The sequence below is a fragment of the Miniopterus natalensis genome, chromosome 5 (assembly GCF_054644295.1).
Source record: "Miniopterus natalensis isolate mMinNat1 chromosome 5, mMinNat1.hap1, whole genome shotgun sequence".
NCBI lineage: Eukaryota > Metazoa > Chordata > Mammalia > Chiroptera > Miniopteridae > Miniopterus > Miniopterus natalensis.
In genome coordinates this window covers 5,079,126-5,100,445 of record NC_142085.1, presented here as the reverse complement: position 1 = coordinate 5,100,445, position 21,320 = coordinate 5,079,126, and the positions used below count along the sequence as shown (strand labels likewise).

At 57.4% G+C, this 21,320-nt stretch overlaps 2 protein-coding genes and 1 long non-coding RNA gene across 4 annotated transcripts; 2 read left to right on the top strand and 1 right to left on the bottom strand.

Moving 5' to 3' along the window:
- The first annotated feature begins 1,985 nt into the window (after positions 1-1,985).
- Positions 1,986-4,643, top strand: LOC148092998 (uncharacterized). Its single transcript, XR_015714528.1, has 2 exons — positions 1,986-2,169; positions 3,891-4,643. It is a non-coding gene; the product is annotated as an uncharacterized LOC148092998 (long non-coding RNA).
- Positions 4,644-11,061: 6,418 nt separating this feature from the next.
- POU5F1 (POU class 5 homeobox 1) lies at positions 11,062-15,529 on the top strand. Of its 2 annotated transcripts, none has more exons than XM_016214768.2 (5): positions 11,062-11,465; positions 14,059-14,180; positions 14,494-14,624; positions 14,946-15,104; positions 15,263-15,529. In XM_016214768.2, exons 1-5 carry the CDS (start codon positions 11,062-11,064, stop codon positions 15,527-15,529), a joined length of 1,083 nt encoding a protein of 360 aa, XP_016070254.1. The 2 variants fall into 2 exon arrangements, with proteins under 2 accessions (XP_016070254.1, XP_087673196.1); XM_087817070.1 differs by having other exon boundaries at positions 11,062-11,469; positions 14,066-14,180.
- A 2,112-nt stretch (positions 15,530-17,641) lies between these two features.
- Positions 17,642-20,583, bottom strand: TCF19 (transcription factor 19). The gene is given in 4 exon segments (XM_016214767.2): positions 17,642-17,897; positions 17,900-17,979; positions 18,243-18,798; positions 19,741-20,583. Coding segments are annotated over 4 exon segments (1,032 nt in total). The 5' UTR covers positions 19,979-20,583; the 3' UTR covers positions 17,642-17,739.
- Positions 20,584-21,320: the final 737 nt, after the last annotated feature.

The following is a 21,320-nucleotide window of genomic DNA, read 5'->3' as shown; positions in this document are numbered from 1 at the left end:
ATCTTTATTGATTTCAGAGCGAGGAAAGGAGAGAGACAGAAACATCCATGATGAGAGAGTCATGGATCGAGCCCGCAACCCGGGCATGTGCCCTGACCGGGAACCCCGAAGCCTGGATCCCAGGTCGACCCTCAACCGCTGAGCTACGCCCGGCCCGGGAGATATATATTTTTTAAAACAACAACAACAGCATTTAGCCCTGGCTGGGTTGCTCAGCGGTTAGAGCATCCCCTGCAGGCTGAAGGTTCTCGGCGGGACTCCGGCCAAGGGAAATGTCTGGGTTGCAGGCTCCATCCCCGGCCCCTCCGACGCGGCTCTCACTTCGGTTTCTCTCTCCCTTCCACTCTCCCTAAAGAGCAATGGAAAAAATATCCTCCAGTGAGTCTTAAAAAAAAAGACTAGATCTTAAAAAAGAAAGAAAGAAACAATATTTAGTTGTGAGGATGGGTCTGAGAGCCACGGTAACCGAGGTGCAGTTTAGATCCCGCGCCCCCGGGGGCACGGACCGCGCCCCGCCTCCCGGAGCGAAGGGCAGAGCGCGACCGGCTGGATCCTGCGGGTCTAGGAAGCGGAAGGTCCCGCCTCCCCAGCAGCCACTCCCAATGGGAGCCCCTCTGGGCGCGCGGCGGGCGCGGGTGGGTGGGGCCGCGCAGGCGCGGAGCCCGGCTCGCTGGGCGGGGCGGGGCGGGGCGGGGCACGGCGGGACTGGTGCTCCCCGCAGCCCCTTCCGGCTGCGGGCGCCTGTGCGCCCCTAGTTCTGCTGCCGTGCTAACCGGCCCGCGTCCCGGGAGCTCGGCCAGCGGCTGCGGGAGGCCGAGTGTGCGGAACCCACCCCGCCTTGCAGGTCTGCGCGCCCCAGCCCGCAGCGGGAGGCTTCCCCCCGGGGATCCCGAGCGGGAGCGCCGGCCGCACCGCCGGGGGCGCGAGTGCTTTTCGCGAGCGCCGAGTTTCGGGGGACCCATGGTGTAAGAACCCTCCCCGCACCCCAGTCTCACCCTCCCGGAGCGCGGCCCCTGGAGCCCTTTGTGCCCTCGTCCCGGAGCCCGCCCGGGAGAGTGCAGCGGAGGCTGCGGGGCTGCCGGACGACCAGACCCCGGGGCGGGCTTCCTCCCATACCCGCAGGAGAGGAACAGAAAAAACTTTTTTTTTTTTTTTTAAAGTCCTTTAATCTCATTATTTTATATCTTTATTGATTTCAGAGAGAGGAAGGGAGAGGGAGTGAGGTAGAAACATCAGTGATGAGAGTCACTGACCGGCGGCCTCCTGCACGCCCCGACCGGGATCCAGCGCAGCCGGGCAGCGCCGAGGGAATCGAACCTGGATCTCCTGGGCCCCAGGTCGAGGCCCGCCCGCCCGGCCAGGGGCGGAGAACACGTTCTGTGCCAGACTGATTTTTGCAGCCCCCACTCACTGACTACTGCCTGCTGGGTGTGTGGGACGCAAAGATGAGTAAGATCCCACCTAAGAAACTACTGCGCGGATGGGGCTGCGCCAGCCGACCCGCGGGGCCGCGGGCCGCCTCCCGAGGGGAGCGAGGGGCAGGAGGTGCCGACTCGGCGTCGAGAGAGGGGAGGGGAGGGGAGAGGAGGGGAGGGGGGAGGACAGGAGGGGAGGGGAGGAGAGGGGGGAGAGGAAGAGGGGAGGAGAGGGCAGGGGAGAGGAGGAGAGGGGGGAGGACAGTAGTGGAGGGGAGAGGTGGGGAGGGGGGAGGGGAGGAGAGGGGGGAGAGGAAGAGAGGGGAGGGGAGTGGGGGGGGAGGACAGTAGGGGAGGGGGGAGAGGGGAGGGGGGAGGACAGTAGGGGATGGGAGGAGAGGGGGAGAGGGGAGGGGGAGAGGAAGAGAGGGGAGGGGAGAGGAGGGGAGGGGGCAGGACTGGAGGAGAGGAGAGGAGAGGAGAGGAGAGGGGAGGGGAGGGGAGGGGAGGGGGAGAGGAAGGGAGGGGAGGGGAGGGGAGGAGAGGAGAGGGGGAGAGGGGAGGAGATACCCGAGCAGAGCGAGGGCGCCCCCGAGGGCCTGTGAAGACCCGCGGGTGGGAGGCGCAGGCCCAGTCAGAGCGCGGAGCCCACGCGGAGCGCCCATCTCCCGTGGCTTCCTGGGGATTTACTAACAGTCAACGGTTGAATCTCAGCCGTACCCCAACATCGTAGAGCTTATTACCCAGGTTACAGGTGAGAGAGGGAGGCTTAGAAGTTATGTGATTTCCCAGAATTCACACTCTGGCGAGCGCGGGACGCCCCCTGTAAGTCTCTGATTCCAAAGCCCAGGCAGGTGTCCGTGCCCGGGCCGGCCGCGCGGTCGGTCTCGGAGGCGGCGGCGGGCAGCGGGAGGTCCGGCTGGTGCTGGGGAAGGTCCCTGGGGCAGCTGTGCTGGGGGCGCGAGCTGACGGCCGAGGGGAGAGGCCGGAGGTGAGGGGTTCTCGTGAGTGAGCCGAGGGTGGCCCGCGGCCCCGGGGAGAACCCCACGCCCCGCGCGAGCGCGGCGGCGGGCGGGGAGGCGGAGGAGACGGAGGAGTGCGGAGGAGTCCCCCGTCGGCAAGTGGCTGGTGACCTATCCGATGAGACATTTACTGCGTGGAAGAACAGTTACGCCGCAGTACAATCTCATTTTATGTTCAAAAAAGCAAGTTACTATATTCGTGAAAAGTAACCGCGAAGATCCTTCGCCAAGCTGATATCCTGGGAAGAGGGGGGCGGGAGGGCCTATCACTTCCCTCCTAATACTGTTCTGAGATAGTTGATTTTACTTTTTTTATCAGAAAAAAATCAGTTATGTAAAATATCTTGTTAATTAAAAGTGAGTGGGGGGCTAAGGAAGTAGAGAATTTATTCAGGAGCTTGTTTGGAAAGAGGAGTAGTGAGTCTAAAGGAAGACATTTTTGGAAAAGAAGCCAATGAAAGCAGCAGCTGTGTTTGATTAAAAATATGTTTTAAAATACCTAGTAGGTGCTTGGGGGGTATCACCCCTAATCCTCTAAAACAGGCATTATTTCCTCATTTTATAGTACATCTCATAAGAATTATCAATGAGGTACTTGTTAAAAATAGATTCTTGGGGCCCTCCCAAACCACCTGAGTCAGGCTCTGGAGAGGAAAGGCCCCGGACACAAACAGCCCAGGTGGTTTTTAGGCTCTGGCAAGCTTGGGGAGTGGGGCACTGTGCCCTCCTCCCTCTCAGGAGCTGGTGTTCTTCCCTGCTGGGTAGAGGGGAATGACCAAGGGATCCAAGGGAGGCTGAGGAATTAACTTTGAACCAGAAGAGGAAGGCCCATGAGGGAGTGCAGTGTGCCTCGCGGCACCCCAACAATCTCTAAGTCAGAGGCCATCTCTGCAATAAAGGGTGCGGTGTGGTGGGTGTTGTGAGGCTGAGAAAGGTTTAAAGTGGCTGGCGTATGGAGCAGAAAGGGGAATAAGTCTTGCCTTGAGAGTGGGCAGTCTCAGGTAGACACTGGGACATGCAGCAGCAGGGGTTCAAACAGTCCTGTTCCGAGAGGGAGGAGTGAAGACAAGGAGTGGGGATATGAGGCCAGAGAAGTCAGCCTTTGAGGGATTTTTTTTTTTTAAATAAATCTTTATTGATTTCAGAGAGAGGAAAGGAGAGGGAGAGAGAGATAGAAACATCACTGATGAGAGAGTCATTGATCAGCTGTCTAGCCCACAAAACGGGCATGTGCCCTGACCGGGAATCGAACCCTGATCGCCTGGATCCTAGGTCGATGCTCAACCGCTGAGCCACGCCCGGCTGGGCTTGAGGGATCTTTTTAAAAAAATTTTATTGATTGATTTTTAGAGATAAGGAGGGAGGGAGGGAGAGAGAGAGAGAGAGAAACATGGATTTGTTGTTCCACTTACTTATGCATTTATTGGTTGTCTTTCATATATGCCCCGACCAGGGATCAAACCCGCAACCTTGGTGCATTGGAAGGACGCTCCAGCCAACTGAGCTACCTGGCCAGGGCCTGAGGGGTCTTGTTAGCCGGCTAAGGAGCTTGGAAGTCATCCTGAGAACAAAAGGGAATCCTTGAAGGAGCAGCAGGGTGTATGCAAGCAGCTTTGTTTCCAGGTGGATCACTGCGACTCTGAGGACAGATTGTCAGTGGTTCAGACTGGAGGGAGGGAGACCAGCTGGAAAGACTGGCTGTGATCCAAGCAAGCCATGCTATGGTAATCGAGAGAGATGTCCAGACTCAAGAAACAGCAGGGCTCAGCAGTTGTGCGACACTGACATGGAGAGGTGCTGAGGGAGGAGGGAGCATGGAGGACAACCACCCACAGGAAGCACGCTGGCTGGCTGTTTGGGTAGAAAAACAGATGGGAGGGTAGAACTATGCATTCCTCACGGTGAGTGGCAATCCGTGCCACCTGTTAGATGTTGGTAAGAACATATTTTTGTGAACTGAGGTAGAAAGGGAGAGAAGAACGTAGAAGGTACTAAATATCCGGAGACATCTGAGGCACTCAGTACTCGGGAGGCCTCAGTTTGGCAGGACAGATGTCCGTGGCATAACCCAGAATTCAGGTCCTGGGATCCCCCCACCCAATTTGCACCTGATCCTAAGTGTGTTAGCCTCCCTCATTGCTTTCCCCTTGCTCCTTGCTGTGCCTTTTACATTTACTGAATAAACCATGTGATTTGAGCATCTTAATTTGTTCTGGGAGCCTTTTTGTTCCAGCGCCTCTGGGATACTGGGTACTGTACCAGGAGGCTGCCTACTGGGGCATCAAGGCAATTTCCGAGCAACCCAGCTCTGACTTGAGTAAGCGGGTGGATTGGATGTGATACAGCCTACCAGGGTTATAGGATGAGGCCTGGTTGTTCCATGGGGGTCTAAGGGGGTATGCTTGGTTTGGACATTAGGTCAAGGTGGCGCACAGCTGTTTGGATGCACTCCTGTGAAGTGCAGGGATTTAGAGACTGGAAGTCATTACTATTTAAAACAATGAGCCTGGATGAGATCCTGCAGGGAAACAAGAGTTCCCCTTCCCATTGTCCACTCCCCATTCCCCTTACCCACTTTTTTGGTGCCCTAAATCCTAACCTCACAGGAGCCTGTGGGACCATCTCCGAGTGTCGATGCCTATTAGTGATAACTCTTTCCCACCACTTCTTTTACCCTCAGCAGCCCATTCTCTGTGCTGTGACTTCTTTGCTCTTTCCCAGCCCAGCCCTGGGCAGTACCCTGTGAATTCTCAGGCTACTTGAATGACCAGCCTTTCTTATGCTGCTACAAAGAGGGCAGGTGGGCAGAGGCCTGGGCAGCATGGTGCTTGGTCCCTGCCCTGGGACCCAGGGGCTTGGGAGAAGCTGTCCTCAGACTGAAGGCCAGAGCCCAGCACCTTGTCATCACCCTAAAGAGCATCATGGAGCAGAACAGCCAGGGCCATGATGGGGACCAGGGCAGGGGCTCAGCACAGTCCTTAAGACATGGACCTGTGCACCCATTATTGGCCACGAGCATTCATTCGGCTCAGTGCTGGGCCCGGAGCTGGACACTCAATACTGCACTGCCCTCTGAGGCTCTGATACCATCGCCTCCTGTCAGGAGGACTTCATCCCTGACTCCATACCGTATTATGTACTCAGTGGCCCAAAGGACTGGATATTGGCCATTGGGTACTGGAAAGGGTAGAACATAAGTATATGTCTCTCACCCTTCTCCCAGGCAGGGAACAGTACTAGAGAATTTCTGTCATCTCTAGGTTCTGTGGCCTTCTCTTCAGGTGAAAAAAATAATATTCAATCTTTTCAAATCCAGGGTCTGGGAACTAACTGGCTGCCTACTACATAGCCACCTCCCCACCCCCAGCAGAAGTTTTAGGAATCCTGGGAACCTGGTCAGGGTCCCAAGCAGAGTATTTCTTTTTTTTTTTAATATATCTTTATTGATTTCAGAGAGAGGAAAGGAGAGGGAGAGAGAGACAGAAACATCACTGATGAGAGAGTCATTGATCGAGCCCGGGCATGTGCCCTGACCGGGAATCAAACCCCGCTCACCTGGATCCTAGGTCGACGCTCAACCGCTGAGCCATGCCCGGCCAGGCAAAGTACTTCTAACCTGCATTTTCTTTTCATCTAGCAAACATCTGAGGGTCCAGTGTGTGCTGTGTGTTGTGCTGTTGCCAATCAAACGTTACAAGAGCAGCGCTAGGTTTGAATTCTTTTTTTTTTTTTTTTTAAATGTATCTTTATTGATTTCAGAGAGAGGAAAGGAGAAGGGGAGAGAGACAGATAGAAGCATCAATGATGAGAGAGTCATTGGGGATCGAGCCCGCAACCCGGGCATGTGCCCTGACCGGGAATCGAACCCTGATCGCCTGGATCCTAGGTCGATGCTCAACTGCTGAGCCACGCCCGGCCGGGCAAGGTTTGAATTCTTATTGCCAGGTTTTGCGTTAACACTGACATGCGTTATCTCATTTTGACCCTTAGTTGTGAAGTAGGGACTATTATGCTCTCCCATCCCCATCCCCAGATGAGGAAAGTGAGGCTTAGAAAGGCTCAGTTATATTCACCATGGGCAATATGGACAGTGGTGGACTTTACGTCTAGGATTTAAACATGGTGCTGTGCTAGGCACAGGGCGTGGGCCCCTGCCTTCAGGAGGGCTCAGTGTGGTGGATTAGCTCAGTACCATAACTGTGGCATGGGCCATGCATGCTGGGAATGCAGCAGAGAGTCACTTGGGCAAGGGATAGGGGGTAAGGCGCCGCAGGACTGCTGGGGGGGGGGGGTGTGGTGACAGAAGGTGTGCTGTGGAGAGTGAGTGAGGGTTTAGCAGCTGGAAAAGGGAATTCCAGGCCCTTGGGAAGTGGTGTGCGTGGAGCTGGAGAAGGCCATGGTTTTGCTCTTCTGTGACTTTGCAGTTCTGGGGCTTTGGCATTTCAGTCACACACTCCAGACCATGGTGGTCTGTGAGTTGCTGGGGAACTAGAGCAGCCAGGGGAACTGCAGATGAGAAGGGAGAGGAGCAATCTTTCGTGACCAAGAGCTACGTCTACCCTCTTGGGGACAGGAGTGGGGAAGGAGGAAGGGCTGGGGGACTGTGGGACAGATGGGACAGCAGGCCACAAACTCCATCGCACTTCCTGTGTGCCCTTGAGCACAGCTCTGGCGCTGACCAGGTCAGCCATGGGGCTGCCTTCTCCATATACTTGGTCACCCCTTTCTCCACTTGGTGTTCAAGTCCTGACCCAGGCCAGGGCTTAGCACTGCAGGGCACTCAGGCTGACCAACAGCCACTGTGGAATGCAGTGCAATGGTCCCTGGGTGGCAGCCGCTGTGTGGGAATCACCAAGTTTGCAGGACCGGAGCAGAAAGTCTCCCCCGGTCTAGGAAGTCTTTAGGTCTCCTCCCTGTCCTGGTAGCCCCTCAGTGCATGTGTGTCTACAGATCCCCTGGAGCGGGACCATCCCAACATGTGGGGTCCTTGACTTCTGTCCCCCATAGTCCAGCTCACCTAGTTCAGAGATGGACCACCCCTGAACCCTAGTCACGGGGATCTCAGCCACTTGACCCGATGAGGGTGGGACTGCTTAGAGCCAGCAGTCCAGAGATGCCCTTCGACATGTGCAGAGGACCTCCTGCCTGGTGCAGCAGCAGGCCGATGCTGGGTCTGTAGGACCTCAGATGAGCAGCCAGAGCGCCCAGGGAAAGGCAGGGGAGGTGGTACCGGCTGTTCTGTCAGAGCCGCCCCATTCCAAGAGCCAGTCTGGACCCATGGTGGGCTCCTGCTTCTGCAGTGTCCCCTGGAAGAAGTGGAGGAAGGGCAGGACAGCAGGTATGCCAGAATTGTAGAACTGGAAGCACCTTAGGGTCTGTCAGGGTCCCTCTCTCTGGGAGGCTGAGGTCCCAGATTGGAATGTAGAGGGCAATGGAGGGGTAGGAAAGAGGAGGGAGTACATTAGCATTCCCATTCCCCTCCAGCCTTTGGCTGGGTGGTCTCCTTCCCAACACATACCCGTTTTCCATGAGCAGTATTACTTCCTGAAACACTTTTCTTGTAAGCTCCCAGGCACTGAAACCAAATCAAAACTGGCTTCCAAGCTCCTCATACATATCTTAACCAACTTGAGGGGAAACTACCAGATTCCCCAGGAAGGGAAATGGCTGACTCGCTATTTGAAATCACCTTTTACACAGAATTTTCCAGTTCAGTTCCCATTTTGGTCATTTCATGTAAATGAGGTTTCCAAATTGGACAGTTCTGATTTGTCGGTACAGATGCAAATGAGGATATCATTCATGCAGTTCTGATTGGATGGGGCAGGCCCCAGTCTGTAGGTAGAGATGACCAGGGTGTCCCTCAAGTGGTTGACTCGGGGCAAACAAGCTCTGCATAGTGTGTAAGCTGAGCCTTCGGTCGGAGGTTCTTCCTGGTACACAGTATGTGAGGAGCCCGTCAGCAGATGGCCACTGAGCTCTTATTATTTATAAAATTTATCTCAGAGGATAAACTGAATCTTCTTGGGGTCCACAGTCTGAACCCTGCTCCCCTCAGCCCTCCATTCTTTCCCTTTCTCCTAGCTTCAACTTAACAGAACCCAGGAGGCAGAATAAGTGGTTTGCTACCTGGGCTTAAGCAAGCCTCTTGGTTCCCACCTGAGCCCTTCCTGCTGGTTTTCCCAACCAAACAGCACCCCCATACCCCCGTGAGGGGTGGTGGCTGACAACAGCAAGGCCACCTCTACACCTCTTTGCAGCCACGCTGCACCTCCGGGAGTGTGACCTCAGCTGCCCTCCCTGGTCCTATGCAGCCACACTTACTCGAATGGTCTCTGGGAAGGGCCTTGACCCCACACGACAGTAAAGAGCCAGGTCTGGTGGCTCAGCCCTGCTTCCAGTCCCCTCCCGGCCAGCAGCATCGGGCGGGGCCTACAGGAGCCCCTGACAGAAATGAAGCCGCCTACCTTGCAGGCCTCACAGGAGGGTGGGGAGCAGGAGCCAGCGCATCTGGGCCTCATCAGCACAGCATCGCTGGAGGGCCTGCTAGGGCTTCACACAAACTTCACTTGCCATTAAGGTTCTGGGTCAGGCAGGCACAGTGCTGACCCAGCTCAGACGTCCAGCCATAAACCATCTTGGGACCCAGGACCTGGGGACCCACCTCTCCTCTGTCTCTCTCTCTCTCTCTGGAATAGCCTCTTGCCCAGAAACATACAAAGCAAGAGGGTGGTATTGAGGGGGTAACTAGGAAAGGTGTTTGGGAGCCACTGGGAAGTTGGGGGCAGCAGGAACTCTGGACTGGCCTGGGGAGAGGGCTTTCTGGGAGCCTAGAGGGTAGCGATCTGAGGAGCCCGGGGCGGAGGCCTTCCCCTCCCCCTCCTCAGGGAGGCCATCTCCTTGGCAGACAGATACATGCATGACAAAGGTGCCGTGAGGGCCCTGTCTTGGGGGTTGGGGAGATGGCTGGAGAAGGGCCCCTCCTGCTCCAAAGCAGTTTCTCCACCCCCACCAGGCCCCTAAATCTATCCTTTTGGGCAGTTAGTTGCTTAGAGGTGAATACAGGCTCAGAAACCTCACGGATAACCAAGGCGAAGACAGCAGGCCAGTCGGGAGGGCCCCCACCTGGGCACCCAACGCCCCGGAAGGCAGAGGCCTGCCACTGACCCCAGCCAGCAGCTCCACACAGGGCCGAGGAACAGATGCCCCAAGTCGGCAGAAGTCAGTGTCCCAGGCTCAGGATTCTGGCCTTGTGAGCTGGAGGGAGCACCCCCTTAATTCAGCCCAGGGCCTCCACTTAGGGCAACTTTTGGGAGCAAACTTCATCCCTCTGTCTCCGACAGGCACTCTGAGGGCTGTGCTCTAGAAAACAGAATCACACCCGGGCGGCAGAGTGAGCCCTGAGGACACTCAGGAAACAGACCCTGAGGCGCACTTGGGGCAGGCTCCCTGCATCCCCCCTAAATCGCTCTCCACCTCCCCTGTATCTGTCGGCCAAGCCCCCCCAAACAAAGCACCTCCCAGGGCCCAGGTTGGGGGGTGGGGTGGAGGTCAGGCTTGACGCCTGACTCCTCCAGAGGAAGGGGGCAGGATACCTGGGTCCCAGCGGGAGGCCCCGTCTGAGGTTCAGTCTTTGAGGGGGATTTGGGGTGGGTTCCTGGAGCTCTTTTAGCCACTCTGAGGGGGATTCTGTGTGAGGGGACTGGGGCTAGGGGGTTGGGGGTCAGGAAGCTGTCCCCAGGGGAGCCATCCAGGCCCATTCAAGGGTTGAGCACTTGTTTAGGGTTAGAGCTGCCCCCTCTGGGGACCTGGATTGTCCAGCCAAGGCCATTGTCCTGCCCCCTCCCCCAGTCCCTCCCGAGCCTCTTTGAACCTGGAGTCAGATATTTTCTCTCCCCTCCCTCCTGGGCCTTCCCCACCCCGGCCTGGGGCAGGGGCTGGGGCCGGGCCGTGGGGGAGGGCGAGCAGCCAGCTAGGTACCAGATATTCGGGCCCCACAGTGAGGGGTGTCTGAGCCCTCTGTCTGGACACGGGTTGGGCACTTGGGTAGTCAGTCCAAAGCCGGGCCCTAGGAGGGGAACTGGGGTCGGCCAGGGGCTGTGGAGGGAAGCCCTGGGTATGGAAGGGAGGCCTCGCCCGGCAGTCCCCCTGCAGCGGGGGTGGCATCTAGCAGGCAGGGCAGGGGGCAGCGGGCACCCACAGCTTTGGGGTGCTGCGGCTGAGTGCCCGGGTCCGCGCTGGGTGCGGGGCGCGGGTGCCGAGGGCCGGTGGCGGGCCAGGCCTGGGAGAGGGGCCCGCGCCTGGGCGCCCGAACCCCGAGGGCTGTGAGGCCGGGCAGCCGTGGGGGTGCGGAGCCCGGCGCGGCCGCGCAGCCAGGCCGCTGGCCCAGGGCGTCCGCAGGGCACCCGCCCCGAGGGCCTGGGCCGCGGAGCGCGCGCGGGGCGCCCCGCCGGCGGGCCCGCGGCCTCCGCCTCAGTTTCTCCCGGGCCGCCGGCCCCCTCCCCCGCCGGGGGCGGGGCCAGAGGTCAAGGCCAGTGGGTGGGCGTGGGGAGGGGAGAGGGCCCGGCCGAGCGGCGGAGAGCCCTCCTTCCACCAGGCCCCCGGCTCGGGGCGCCGTCCTTCCCATGGCGGGACACCTGGCCTCCGACTTTGCCTTCTCGCCCCCACCGGGCGGGGGAGGCGACGGGCCGGGCGGGCCGGAGCCGGGCTGGGTTGACCCTCGGACCTGGCTGGGCTTCCAGGGCCCTCCCGGCGGGTCTGGAATCGGGCCCGGGCTTGGCCCCGGGGCCGAGGTGTGGGGGGTCCCCCCGTGCCCCCCGCCGTACGAGTTCTGCGGGGGGATGGCCTACTGTGGCCCGCAGGCTGGAGTGGGGCTGGCACCCCAAGGCGGCCTGGAGACCCCTCAGCCCGAGGGCGAGGCGGGGGCCGGGGTGGAGAGCAGCTCCGAGGGGGCCTCCCCCGAGCCCTGCGCCGCCCCGCCGGGGGCCGCGAAGCCGGACAAGGAGACGCTGGAGCCGAACCCCGAGGAGGAGGCGAGTGCGGGGCAGGGGCAGGGGCAGGGGCAGGGGCAGGGGCAGGGGCAGGGGCAGGGGTGCTGGCGGCCCGCGGCCGCCTGGCCTGGAGCCCGGCCCGAGCCGGGGGCGCCGGGGACGCGCCGAGGCCCGCGCTCCGGCCGAGCCGACGGCAGCGCGGCGGGCTCGGGGCCGGTGCGCCCCGCGCTCCCGCTGCCCGGGGCCGGGGCCGGGGCCCGCGCGGGGTGGGAGCCCGTCCCGAGGACGCGCCCCCGTCGACCCGGCAGCCCGAGGGCAAAAGCCGCGCCCCTCGGGGTTATTGTTCCCGAAACTCGAGGGCGGGACGGGCCTCGGAGCGGCCGGAGCGCGGGTGTGCGCCGCGTGTGCACCGCCCCAAGTTCAGGGCGCGCCCCCGGCTCCTGGGCGCGGAGCCCCTTGCGGAGGGCACCCCGCGCCCTGTCGGGCGGGACCCCGCGGGACGGGGCGGCGCTGTCTGCGCGCCGGGCCGAGCGCCGCGCCTCGGGGCTGCGAGGCGGCCGGGCCCCGACGTGCCGGGGCGGCCGCGGCGCCTTGGGGAGTAATGGCTGCCCGGCGCGGGCCGCTTCCCGAAGCCCGCTGCGTGCGCCTTTCTTCCACATCATCATCTCATTAGCCGCCGGGACCCTTGCAGGGAGGCATGATTAGCCTGTTTCACGGGCCTTAACTGCTAAACGGTAAAGCCAGGGTTTGCACCGGGGTTCACCTCACTTCAGATCCCCAAAGGGATTTGGAAAAGCCCTGGCGGGGACAGCTCAGGACGTTTGTCGGTTGAGCCTGGCCCGTGTGGGCTTGGCGGGGCTGATTGCCCCTGGATGCTTCCCTCAGGGCCGGGACCCCGCGCGCTAAGCTCTGGGCTCCGGGCCTCCCCGCAGGGCACCCACATGCCCTTGCTCTCGCCCCCCCTCAAGGCCCCGGACCTCGCAGGCGTGACTGCCACCCTTTCCATCTGCCGGGATGGCTCCGAGCAGCTGCGCCTCCTCCAGCATCACCTAGTGGCTCAAGGCCCAAACCAGGCACCCTCATTCCTTGACCTCCCTACCCCCACTCCTTCGGAAACACCACCCTTTTTACCTTGGAAATTCACCCCGAAATCAAGCCTGCCACCCGGTCCCAGCCACCACCATCTGTGCCCAGATAACTGCAGTTGCCTCCTTAGTTACTCCCTCACTTCCTCCTTAGTCTCTTGTCACCACCTCAACTAGAGTGAACGCCTTAAAATGTGATCGTTGGATCCTGTCAACTCACTGCAGCATCTGCAGGATCTGCCCTGCTTGCCCCTGATTTCATAGCTTCCTCCGCCTCCCCTTTCCTCAGCTCACTCGCCCAGCTCCAGCCATGCCCTCCCTGCCACCTTGCCTGCCCCTGCCCACCTCGCCTGCCACCTCAGGATGTTTCCACTTGGCTCTTTCCCTTTGCTCAAATGGACCACCTCCACCTTCTTTAAATTGCCAGCCTTCCCCATAGTGCCCTCCCTTGCTGCACTTTGTAATCCTCTACCCTGTTTCACTTTTCCCATGGCGCTTCTAACATGCTGGATAGTAGTTACTTGTCTCCACATTAGAATGGGAGCTCCATGACACCAGGGCTTTTTGTCTACTTTGTGTAGCCACTGGCTTGTAGAAGGTGTAGAATAAATCTGTTGAATTAATCATTGAGGATGCTTCCATATCACAAAAAAGATATGACAAAAACAAGGGATAATCACTCTGGCTGGTGTGGCTCAGTTGGTTGGGAGTTCAGTTACCACCTACCCAGGTTGGAGGTTCAATCCCTGGTAGGAGCTCGTCCAGGAGGCAACTGATTGATGTCAGGTCCCCCCTCCCTTCCCTATCCCTCTCTCTCTCTCAAATCAGTTTTTAAAAAGGGATAATCAGTCTGGCTGGTGTGGCTCAGTGGCCAAGCATCCACCTAGGATCCAGGAGATCCTGGTTCGATTCCTGGTCAGGGCACATGCCCGGGTTGTGGGCTTGATACCCAGCAGGGGATGTGCAGGAGGCAGCCGATCAATGACTCATCATTTATGTTTCTATCTCTCTCCCGCTCCCTTCCTCTCTCTGAAATCAGTAAAGATATCTTTAAAAAAATTTTAAAAAAAGGATAATCAGCTTTTAAAATAATTGAGCACCAACTATACACAAAGCACTTTGTTCATACCTCTTCCGACACCTGTAACTTTTTGTAGTGTGTTTGTGTGTGTGCATGCTAAGTCACAATTTGGGGCCCCACAAGCAAACTGGGAGATTGAGTATATTGAAACGAGAATCAGAGAGATGGTGCTCTTGCTTTCTCTAGGGCTTTACTCCAGTCAGAAGGCTTTTGTATTATATAAGCTGATCAGTAGGCGCTCCCTTCCTCACCTGATGGATGTTCTTTCCATTGTGCGTTGCTCTGCAGCTACGGACGTGTTGCTTTCTGGGGTGAATGATGTTTGTAGATAGGTTGTTTCAGGTGTTCTTTGGGCAGCCTGGGCACAGAGATACTCCCACGGACCACTCCTTGGGGCCCAGATGGCAGGGGGGTTGACAGGTGGCGTGTTTGTGTTCTTACACATCATCTGCCTTTTTAAATGCCGTCGCAGAACATGAGAGCTCTGCAGAAAGACCTCGAGCAATTCGCCAAGCTCCTGAAGCAGAAGAGGATCACCCTGGGATATACCCAGGCCGATGTGGGGCTCACCCTGGGCGTTCTCTTTGGTGGGTCCCCCTCAGCATATTCTGACCTATAGAACACAGGGACACCTCCCCTGGAAGGAACAGTCCTGAACTTGGGCCTTTGTTATCAAGGGAGTGAGGGCTGGTGTTCCAGGGGCAGGCTCCACCCTCACCCATGAAGAGGGTACAGAGGGAGGGGAAAGATACATGGGCCTTGAGCTCCCTCTAGGAAGAAGTAGGATCCTGGTGTTGTGGGACCTTGTTAGGGCAGGGAGAGGTGGTGACACAGGGGTCTTGAGTCAGGAGGGCCCTGCCTGCTGCCTCACCTTGCTTCTCCTTCAACCCACCTCCCCAGGGAAGGTGTTTAGCCAAACGACCATCTGCCGCTTTGAGGCTCTGCAGCTCAGCCTGAAGAACATGTGTAAGCTGCGGCCCCTGCTGCAGAAGTGGGTGGAGGAAGCTGACAACAACGAGAACCTGCAGGAGGTGAGGGTGGGTGGGGTGCACAGAGACCTGCTGTGACTCGGCCCCACGTCCATTGCTTCCATCTCTGGCTGGCAGCTCTGCTTCTTGGGGGCAGTAGCCCTCCGTGGGCGGAGGGTGATTCCTCAGTGCTGCTGGGACAAGGTGCAGCTGCTGGTCTAAACCTGCCCTTGCAGGATCCTTTGTCCTCATACTGCCCAGCTCTGGTACACATCCAGCCAATGCCTCTGAGCAATTTGCTCGAGTCACTGTCCTGGTGCTGTTGCTCAGTAGGTTCAAAGCTTGCCCTCCCATCTTCTTGTCACCCCCTCCCCACCTGCCCAGATATGCAAAGCAGAGACCCTTGTGCAGGCCCGAAAGAGAAAGCGAACAAGTATCGAGAACCGAGTGAGGGGCAACCTGGAGAACATGTTCCTGCAGTGCCCGAAGCCCACCCTGCAGCAGATCAGCCACATCGCTCAGCAGCTTGGGCTGGAGAAGGACGTGAGTGCCCATCCCCGAGTGCCCATGTCCTCCTATCCCCACCCCACAGCCTGAGCTCTGGTGCCTGCCCTCCAACCTCTCTGGATCTGTTGGTCTTGGGCCAAATGATCCAGCTGGAGTTTATGAGCGAGTCACTCTCCCTTGTCCCCCGTCCCCAGGTGGTCCGAGTGTGGTTCTGCAACCGTCGCCAGAAGGGCAAACGATCGAGCAGTGACTATTCTCAACGGGAGGATTTTGAGGCTTCTGGGCCTCCTTTCTCAGGGGGACCAGTATCCTTTCCTCTGGCACCAGGGCCCCATTTTGGTAGCCCAGGCTATGCGGGCCCTCACTTCACTACACTGTACTCCTCGGTCCCTTTCCCTGAGGGTGAAGCCTTTCCCTCTGTGTCTGTCACCTCTCTGGGCTCTCCCATGCATTCAAACTGAGCTGCCTGCCTTCCCAGGACAGGGAGAGTGAGGGAAAGAGCCCGAGAATTGTCCCAGGGCTTTGGGATTAAGTTCTTCCTTCTCTACAGAATTGGGAGCACAAATGGCATGGGGGTAGGAATTTGGGGAACTGGTTGGAGGGAAGGTGGAGTTCAATGATGCTCTTGATTTTAATCCCCACATCACCTCTCACTTTGATCTTAAATAAAGAAACCTGGGACACAGCAGACGGATACTTTTGTTGTTGGTTCCTCCTCCTCCAGCTACTGACATGGTGGGAGGGGCGCCGAACAGTGAATACTAACAGCTGTCACACCCAAGTCACCCCAAAACCAAAGTGCCGAAGCCACTCAAGAGTCACAGTGGCAGGGAGAGCTGGGCCTGGAACCCAACTTCATTTGTAGAGGCCTTTGGAAGCATGAGCTAGTTCTTTGGAGCTGGTGGCACGGGTTCCCAAGGACTTTGAGTTAAACGTCTTATTTTTGCCCACAGATGTGGTTAATTGTAGCCCATTCCCTATTAGGAGTGGGCTTTTTGCTTCCTCCATTCTACTTTTGGGAGTCCTCAGTGTTATGCTAAGAAATCAAGTCTTTCAAGACTTACTTCTTTTGCATAGAACCCCAGCTAGAAACTCAATCTTGTGCTTTCTTAATGCCAGGGTCTGTTTGGTTTCCCTTCAGGGTTTTCGCCTGCCCTATCCTTGAGTGACTCAGCAGACCCCTAACGCTTTAGTCCTGGCTCTACCACTACCACATAAGGGTCTTTGCTCTGCAACTCTTTCCTCTGGAAAAAACGGGTTGGTGAGCTGAGGTAGGAGTAGAAAGAGGGGGTAGATGTGTGTCAAGATAAGGCTTTCCTGGCAAGAACTGGAAACGCTGCTTTGACGGGGTCTTGGCTGGGTGTGAGGCTCACAGCAGAAAACCAATGTGCCACACGTGGGCTGCGCTACACAGGACCAGGCCAGCCTCTGCTCTAGCTGGTTTACCAGGCTTTCTCTTCCCTGGCAGTACAGGCATACCTTGTTTTATTGCACTTCACAGGTGTATTTTTCAAATTAAAGGCAAGACCCTCCACCAGTAAAAAGATTACAACTCACTTTATTATGGTGGCTGGCCTTCAACCGAACTCACAATATCTGAGGTAGGCCTGTACTGGGGAAACTCGGAGAAGTTCTGCCATCTACATGAAACTGACCAACCCCAGCTACCCATTTTTAAGGGCAATGGATGTTTTCTTTTAAACCAGGACCCTGTTTCCTGAGTGTTTCTTTTTCCCAGCTCCCACCTCATCCCATATATTTGCACTTTTTCAGAGAGCAGCTTTGTATTTCTCTACCTTTTCTGCTCGTCTCCCCTTCCCCTAAGAATTGACATTTTCCAGACCTTTCCAAGTCTATTCCCCCAAGAATGGGAAAGCAAGGAGTATGACCCACAAAGGAAGAACTACCTAGCAGTAAATGAGTGTTCTCATTCTTTTTTTTCCCCTCACCTGAGGATATTTTTTCCATTGCTTTTCAGACAGAGTGGAGGGGAGAGAGAAACATTGATGTGAGAGATATATCAATTGGTTGCCTCCTGTACGCGCCCTGACCAGAGCCGGGGATCAAGCCTGCAACTGAGGTGTGTGCCCTTGGCTGGAATCTAACCAGGGACCTCTCAGTCCGCGGGCCAACACTAACCACTGAGCCAAACCGGCTAGGGCAAATGTTCTCATTCTTTATTTGGAAATGGAAGGAAACCTGAAAAGCCAGGCCACAAACATGATAAGCGATAGGATTAGAGTTTGGGGGCTGTGCCCTAGGTCTTCCCAGAATGCCTGAGGGGGTGCCATCCAAGTTGAGAACTCACTTGTTCAGGTCTGGGACTTACATCTTCCAGGCATGGATGGTCTCTGCAGTTGATGAGTGCTCTGATCCGACATTCTAGTGTCCCTGACAATAAGGATCTATGACTTGTAACGGAATTTTCAGCTCACTAGCAACTTCCTGAAGGCAGCATTATCTTTGGCAGGAAACCATCTCTTCTGTCACCTTGGCCATGAGGGCCTGTTCCAAACCTTGAATCCATAGCATTGGACCCCTGCACAGTAGTCATTCCCTCCTGGGGAGGCAAGGGAAGAAGAGGCATTTCTTAGGACCCACTGGTGTTCTACTGTGTCCACCCATGGCCAGGAGGTACCAGCTCTATCCTCTGGCCCCTTGGTGGTGGGCGTTAGGTCTGGACGCCCATGTGACACCCTGGGCACCGGAAGTCAGCCTCCCTGGCAGCCTGGATGCTGCAGCCAACACAGGCCACATGGAACCAGAGGTCACATCCATCACACTGAACCCAGGCCACTGTCTCTTCTTGGGGCAGGCAGCAACAAGGGCTGCACAGGGCTCTCCGCCCCCAACTACAGGGGGAGTCATGTGGGTGCTCACTGGGTGCTTGGGAGGATGCCCAAGTCGGTTGCTGAAGAAAGTGACAAAAACCAGGGTCACTGAAAACCTGTAGGAGAAGCCTAGAACTTTTCCCTGGATGCTAACAGTGAGCCCAGACAGACTTACTAGACTAGCGTGAACCTGGTTAGTAGAGTTAACCCAAGTCTTGCTACTCCAGCTTCTGTTCTCTGTCCACTGCCCAGCCCATTCCCAGCACGGGGTTCCCCCCAACCCGAGGCTCTAAAAAGGAATCAGAAGGCAGTGAAATACTAAGACAATGATCCCTCCACTTACCCACTGGGTGTCAGTGGGGTCTTCTCTACACAGAGTTTCTTCCTGGGCTCTCTAAGGACTCGGAGGCTCTCAGGAGCCTCTCTCTCATCATCCAATTCTGCCAACACTCGGTGAGCTGATTTCCTCCGATTTCTGGGGGTTGGGGCAGAAGGGGTAGTCCCCCCTTCCCCGTGGGGAATGCGAGGAGGAAGGCTCTGTGGCTCACCCCTACTCCTGGAGAAGGTAAGGGGCTGGGGCTGGAGCTTGCTGAGGCTGCCGATGGAGTTGAGGATCAGTGTGGCTTTTGGTGCAGGGGACAGGGTGTTGAGGGGGCGCTGAGGAGCCCCCTGGGGAGGCAGCATGGGCAGAAAACCAACCCCGGTTCCCTCTTCTACCCTAGATCGTGGGATGGTAATGGCAGCAAAATCTTGAGGTTTGACTCGGACTTGCTGAAACATGAAGTAGAACTCCGAGGGGCTGGTTCCTGGGGGCCCTTCAGGTCCAAAGGTCAGAAGGTCACCATCGCTCAACTCCAGCCTGTGACCCCTTGGGAGTCGGACATTGTTGACCAAAGTCCCTGTTGATGGAGCACCAGACAGATACATGGAATGACAAAAGCAAATGACCAGTTAGGAGTGGAGAAATTTGGCCCTATCTCATTTTATGGGGAACATGAGAAAGATCATGACACCTGTCATCCAATTCTCACATTCTAAGTCCCTCAGCAGGTGACATCAGATACTAAGCTGTTCCTGAGCTGGGAACAAGTTTGTTCCTTATACCTTCCCACAGAACATATGGAGAGAGCAGGCTCCTTCCTCACCCTACTGATGTCCAGTTCTCAGACATGCTCACCCTCATCCAGCTCCAACTCAGCGTAGCTCAGACTCTGGGTTCCAATCCTTACTCCACCACTTACCAGCTCTGTCACCTTGAACAAATTAAACTCTTTGTGCCTCATTTTACTTGTTCTGTAAAATGGGAATGTTAATGCTCACCTACATTCAATGCATTTAAAACAGTGCCTAGCACAAGAGTAAGCACTAAATGAATACTGGCTACTCTAGTTATCTAATTCCTACACACACCAAACAGACCTTACAAAGTCTTCCCTTTTACCTAAGGAAACTAAGACCCAGAGAAGTGAAGTGACAGGCCTGACACTGGCTGTGACCACCTCCACATCAGGGAGTAAGACATACCCATATCATTAAAACAACTCAACATACCCTAACTGCTCTAAGACAGGAACAAGATGCCTCAGCAAGCCTGGAAACTGAGTCAAGTCTGAGCTTGGGGCCCCCACTGGCCTCAGAAGACCCCCCACTTATATTTTCCTCATGCTTCCCCAGGCTCTGGAACCACTTCCCAGCCTCTGTCTGAGCTAAATGGAGATCAACAGAGAGCTGCAGAGAGCTGGCGGAAAGACCGGGGGCACCTGTCCATCCAACCTGACAGGCAGGCAGGCAGGCAGGGTCCTTGTGAGTCCCTTAATCATGCCAGCCCCATCACTGCTCACCTTGGCTGCTATGGTCCTCCAGGCTGACCCTCCAGTCATCACCCTGGCGCTCAGCGTGCAACTCCGCATGGACTCCGGAGATGACGCCAGGCTCCTGTTGGGGCCGCAGGGCCACATCACACAGGTCGGCCCTGCGGCCCAAACGATAGGTGCAGCCAGTCCCGCTTGGAGGGTGGAAAGTGTAGAGGTCACTGTCCCCGCCGTCCCCGATGCGCAGCAGCTGGAAGCAGGGCAGCATGGGCGGTGCCCGCTCCACACCCTCTTCCACTTCAGGGATCCATCACCGTCCCCCCTCCCGAGCCAGCAGGACGGCCTCAGTTCACTCCGTCCGGTACAAACTTGAGCTATGCTTTGTGCAATTTCAACTTTGAGCGCAGTCCCTGGGCAGCGCAAATTAGGAGTGCAAGGATCCGAGGCACACGATGCAAAATGGCTGTCAGCGGCTCCAAAGGGGAGAAATTCGGGAAGGTCGGCGCAGTGCAAACACGAACTCGTCCTATGGCGCTTTGGACGAACCGGATCCTCAGGCCGCACAATTTCCAGGAGCCTTCAATCTGTTCCAGGCAACATACCATTAGGCAGCTTCTGGTGACCTGCAAACTAGTTGTGTATAGTGGGCTCCTAGTTCTGTGCAATACTAACGTCACCTCAATAAAACTTGGAGAAAATAAGCTTTTTCCTGTCAGGCCTGCTGCTCACCCGCACCTCGCTCTTCTAGCCAACCCCTCATACCAGTTAGCTTGAACCCCAGTGGGAAGTGACTCCACTGTCACCTCCCAAAATGCAGGCAAACGGGTCCCTACGTCCTCCAAGAAACTGGATCTAAACCCCAGCAACCCGGCTTCTCCGGGTGGGACAGAAACAGCTCCCCGAGACCATGTAAGGCAAACCCAGACTTCTCCCTGCCCAACCCAACCCAGTTTCGGACCTACCGCGCGGTGCAGCCTCGGGGTGGCCTCTCTCGGCAGCGCCAGCCTGTGCGGCGTCCGGGACGCCGGGCTCCGGCCCGGCAGGGGCTCCGCGGCAGTTTGACAGCGGGAAAGCGGCGCAGGAGGGGCGCGGTCTCCGCGCGCGGGCAGCGCCGACCCCGCCTTCGCAATTCCCGGGTCCGCACTTCGCGCCAGCGAGCCCGCCTCCGTGCCGTTCCTGATTGGCCAGCTCCTAGGGCCGCCTCTGTTCTATTGGTCGGGAGCTGACAGTGTCCGCCATGTCCCGCCTTCCGCCTTTTCTTATTGGTTCACAAGTTTTCCCGGTTCCCAGAGTTGGGAGGAGCCGCTAGGGCGCGGAGATATCTAACGTCGTAATTGACCCGGCTTTAGACACTACTGCGCCTGCGTGCACCTCTTTCCCTCTCCCGGGGTGAAACCCGGCTTTTGAGCCTCCCGCCTTCGGGCCCGCTCTGCGCAGGCGCGGTCAGGGGCCGAGGCCGGCCGGGAGCGAGGTGTAGGGGGCGTGGCCGAGGAGTCGAGGGGGCTCGCGCTAGGTGAGGGGCAGTCGGGAAGCGTTGGTTGGGGGAGGGGAGGGGCCGAGCGGGCTGGGGGTGGGTTCCGGGGGCCATGGGGGCCTGGGGGCCTGGGGCC

Coding starts and splice junctions, on each gene's coding strand:
- POU5F1 (XM_016214768.2), top strand. CDS start 11,062: ATGGCGGGACACCTGGCCTCCGACTTTGCCTTCTCGCCCCCACCGGGC. Junction 11,466..14,058: donor CTGGAGCCGAACCCCGAGGA/GGAGGCGAGTGC, acceptor TTTTTAAATGCC/GTCGCAGAACATGAGAGCTC. Junction 15,105..15,262: donor AGCTTGGGCTGGAGAAGGAC/GTGAGTGCCCAT, acceptor CCCCGTCCCCAG/GTGGTCCGAGTGTGGTTCTG.